Source organism: Galeopterus variegatus, unplaced genomic scaffold (assembly GCF_000696425.1).
Source record: "Galeopterus variegatus unplaced genomic scaffold, G_variegatus-3.0.2 Scaffold11219, whole genome shotgun sequence".
Taxonomy (NCBI): domain Eukaryota; kingdom Metazoa; phylum Chordata; class Mammalia; order Dermoptera; family Cynocephalidae; genus Galeopterus; species Galeopterus variegatus.
Window position 1 is genome coordinate 7,622 of NW_007737330.1, and position 3,642 is coordinate 11,263.

The following is a 3,642-nucleotide window of genomic DNA, read 5'->3' on the forward strand; positions in this document are numbered from 1 at the left end:
GGGAGCGCCACCGCGCTCCCAAGCGGTGCACTGTAGCAGTGCGCCACCGGGCCGGCCCATGTTAACCATTTTTAAAGGTACAATTTATTGGTTTTAGTATATTTACAAAGGGGTGCAACCATCCCTACTATCTAATTTCAGAACACTTTCATTACCCCCAAAGGGAACCTGCGTTCATCAAGCAGAAAGTCATCATCCCCGCCCACCACACCCCTCAGTCCCTGGCAACCACTAATTCACGTTCTGTCTCAGTGGATTTGCCTATTCTGGGTATTTCACATGAATGGAATCATACAATATGTGGCCTTTCATGTCCGGCTTGTTTTCACATAGCATCGTATTTGCAGCCATGGTTCATCCATGGTGTAGCACATATCAGTACTTTATTCCTTTCTATGGTCGAATAATATTCTATTATATGGCTGTCCACATTTTATTTATTCATCAGTTGATGGACATTTGGCTATCATGAATAATGCTACAATGAACATTTATTTGCAAGTTTTTGTGTAAATATGTTTTCTCTTCTCCACGTAGGAGTGGAATTATTGAGTCATATGGTTAATTCTGTTTAACTTTTTGAGAAACTACTAAACTTTTTTCCATATATGCATTTTTTATAATTATAATCAGGGTAAAAAGACAGTTTTGTATCTTTTATGCAAATACATTAAGTATTGTTCTTATTTGGTCAGTTCTATCCTTTTCAAAATCAATTCTTCTCTTTCATAAACTTAGATGAAGTCCCCTTATCTTTGTTATTAATAGTATGGTTCTTCAAGGCTGTTTTTAATAGTCGGGGACTTAGATTACATTTTAAGTGGGAAAAATGATCACAACCTGTCAAAACAAAATTTGCTGTGATATTAAGAGAAAACCATAGCTCCACTGTAGCATCAGTAATAATGCAAATCTGCATTTGAGGCACCGACCTTTGAGATGCTCTTCTTTGCCTACCTTCCACCTCAGAGGTCTTGGGACAGCACACTCTGTTAAAAGCAGAATCTGCTACCCACCATGAAACAGCAGTAGAGAAGGGTGAAAGTCTATATATGTGCCCTCATTCTTTCTTTTTCAGTAAGGATGTGAGGTTGCCAGCCGGGCTCCAGCACTCACTAGCTGTGGAAGCCGAAGCACAAAGACAGGCCAAAGTGCGGGTGAGCCAGCATTGAGTACTCCACCCTCCCACCGACACTGCTCTCTGAGGAGCACTGGAGAATCCCAAAGAAGGCTTGCTCATGGAGAACGTTTCTCCTTTGCTTCCTTACCTTCCATTCATCCTGGTGCTGGGCAGAATCTGATTCATGCAACATCTCTCCCTCTCTCTGAAGCCACTGGTAACAATGACCCCCACCTTCTTGAGTCCTGCTTTCTCTCTCTCCTTAAAGGCATCTCCTCCCTGCACATCATCCTTCTTCTCTCGCGCTGGCATCTTTCCGTGGATAATCTCAGTCACCTGTCACCCCTAGGTTAATGACCCCTAGGTTATCCCAGACCTGTATCCCTAGCTCTTCACAAGTTTTAGAGGAACAACCATGATCAGGGCCCAATTCCCTCAATACTACAGCCAAGAGAAGGCTCTGCTACTCAGCCTCTACTCAGGAACGCCATTGAGAAGCAAAGATCTGGCTGCCAGAGTTTCTGAAGATTGAGGCATGAGCTGGGTAAGGTGTTAGGAAGAGGAAAATGGGGAGTGAAGATAGGCAGATTTCTCTCAAAGAACAGGCAGTAGGTGAAGGAAAAACCCTAACCGCATAACAGGAACCATAACTGGAGTGTTGAGGGGAAGTAGGGAGGCAGAAGGGGAGAAAGGTGGTCCTGTGGGGAGAATTTCTACTAGATCTCTGAGCCTCATCCTCTTTGCCACTTTCAGGTGGCATTTGGGTGAGGTTGGTGCTTTCTCTTCTGAAATGCTTAGCCCATTCATTTTGCTTGAGTTGGGAGTTACCCTTTCATAATTCAATGCTTTTTCCTGGAACACTGGCCAACCTTTTCTCTATATAGCAAAATCCTATTAATCTTTCAAGGCCCACCAAACATTAACAGCTCCCCTAATACTTCACTTATACTTGTCACAGCCCTTAACAAATTCTACCTTAAATTACAATTAGTAGTTGTATTACTCTGTTTCTGTTGCTTATAACAAAATACCCAAAACTGAGTGATTTATAAAGAAAATTAAATTTATTGCTTACAGTTTCAGAGGCTGGGAAGTCCAAAGTCCAGGCAACACTTATCATGAGGGCCTTCTTTGGTGGTGACTTCAGTGATGACAGGGTATCACATTGCAAAATGGAGGAGCAAAGAGAGACTAACTTCTCATATGCTCTTCTTTTAAAGCCCTTAGAACCATACCCATGATCACCATTATTAATCCATTCACTATGGCATGATCCTACAACCTAATCACCTTTTCAAGGCCCCACCTTTCGATTTCCATAATAAGATTTCTCACCCTCTTTACACCATCACAGTGGGGACTAAGTTTGGTGGGGACATTCAATCCAAGGCAGTAGTTTAATCTATCTCCCTTAGCTCAAGGATCCTTCATAAAAAAGACCGAATCTATTCTCCTGTGCTTAACAGTACTTGCCATGTAGGAGATGCTCAGTTCTTATTTGCTGAGTCACACTGAATAGTGATTAAAACCTTCATGGAATGAAGAACAATCACATTGCTTTCTCCACATCTGCTTTCTAGATGATCGCTGCAGAAGGGGAAAAGGCTGCCTCTGAGTCCCTGAGGATGGCAGCTGAAATTCTGTCAGGCACTCCAGCTGCTGTTCAGCTTCGATACCTCCACACCCTTCAGTCTTTGTCCACAGAGAAACCTTCCACTGTGGTTTTACCTTTGCCATTTGACATGCTAAATTTCCTGTCTTCTCCCAGCAATAGAATTCAAGGAAGCATCCCCTTCCCAAATCCTTCCAAACCTGTTGAGCCACTAAATCCTAATAAGAAAGACTCTCCCATGTTATAGGGTAGATGGAGCAAAGATAGTGTGACCATAACGGGGCCTGCCATATAAAAGCCACATCCCTGAGTGGAGCACTCTGTCCTCATTTCCCACCCTTCCTTTGGTTGCCACATGGAATGCCCTTGGAATGCATGATGTCACATTGCAGCAACATACGTGAGAAAACAGTGAAATGATATGATGACAGAGAAGGCATATAACAAGTTTAGGTGGATCATCTAATCAGAATAATTATAGGAAAGAGCTTTAGTCAACATATTTTGGAAACAATTTTGAGTCTAGATGTGGTTAAATTTTGACTTCTGAAGACTCAGTTCAAATGAGTCTTTTTACCGTATGTCCTCTGGCCCCCTTGGCAAGGTTTTTGCAGCTCCCACAGCTCCCTTCCTGTGCACCCCTATCATTGTGCTTGTCACATTCTATTGGAATCCTGTACTTAAGATACAGGCTTCTCTCCAACTATACTGCCAATTCTCCAAAGGCATGTCTCCATCATTTTCCCCCTACCACACTCAATCTTTTTGCTCCACCCCATAGTTCCTCACACCTAACCCTGATAGTTGCACCATAGTAACACTTAAATATTCCTGAGTGAATGGAAGAAAAAGAGATGTAATTAGTTTGGATATAAAATTTACATCTAATTAAAGAATTTAAAATGAATTC

The 3,642-nt window shown here is 42.2% G+C and overlaps 1 protein-coding gene across 1 annotated transcript in view; it reads left to right on the plus strand.

Annotated features, from left to right (window-relative positions):
• NPHS2 (nephrosis 2, idiopathic, steroid-resistant (podocin)) overlaps positions 1-3,547 on the plus strand; it is a 9,991-nt gene extending 6,444 nt beyond the window's left edge. Inside the window, exons 4-5 of the mRNA XM_008594635.1 lie at positions 1,079-1,157; positions 2,701-3,547. Of these exons, the coding sequence (XP_008592857.1) occupies positions 1,079-1,157; positions 2,701-2,979 (358 nt within the window). The 3' untranslated portion in view covers positions 2,980-3,547. The remainder of the gene's footprint in view (positions 1-1,078; positions 1,158-2,700) is intronic.
• Positions 3,548-3,642: the final 95 nt, after the last annotated feature.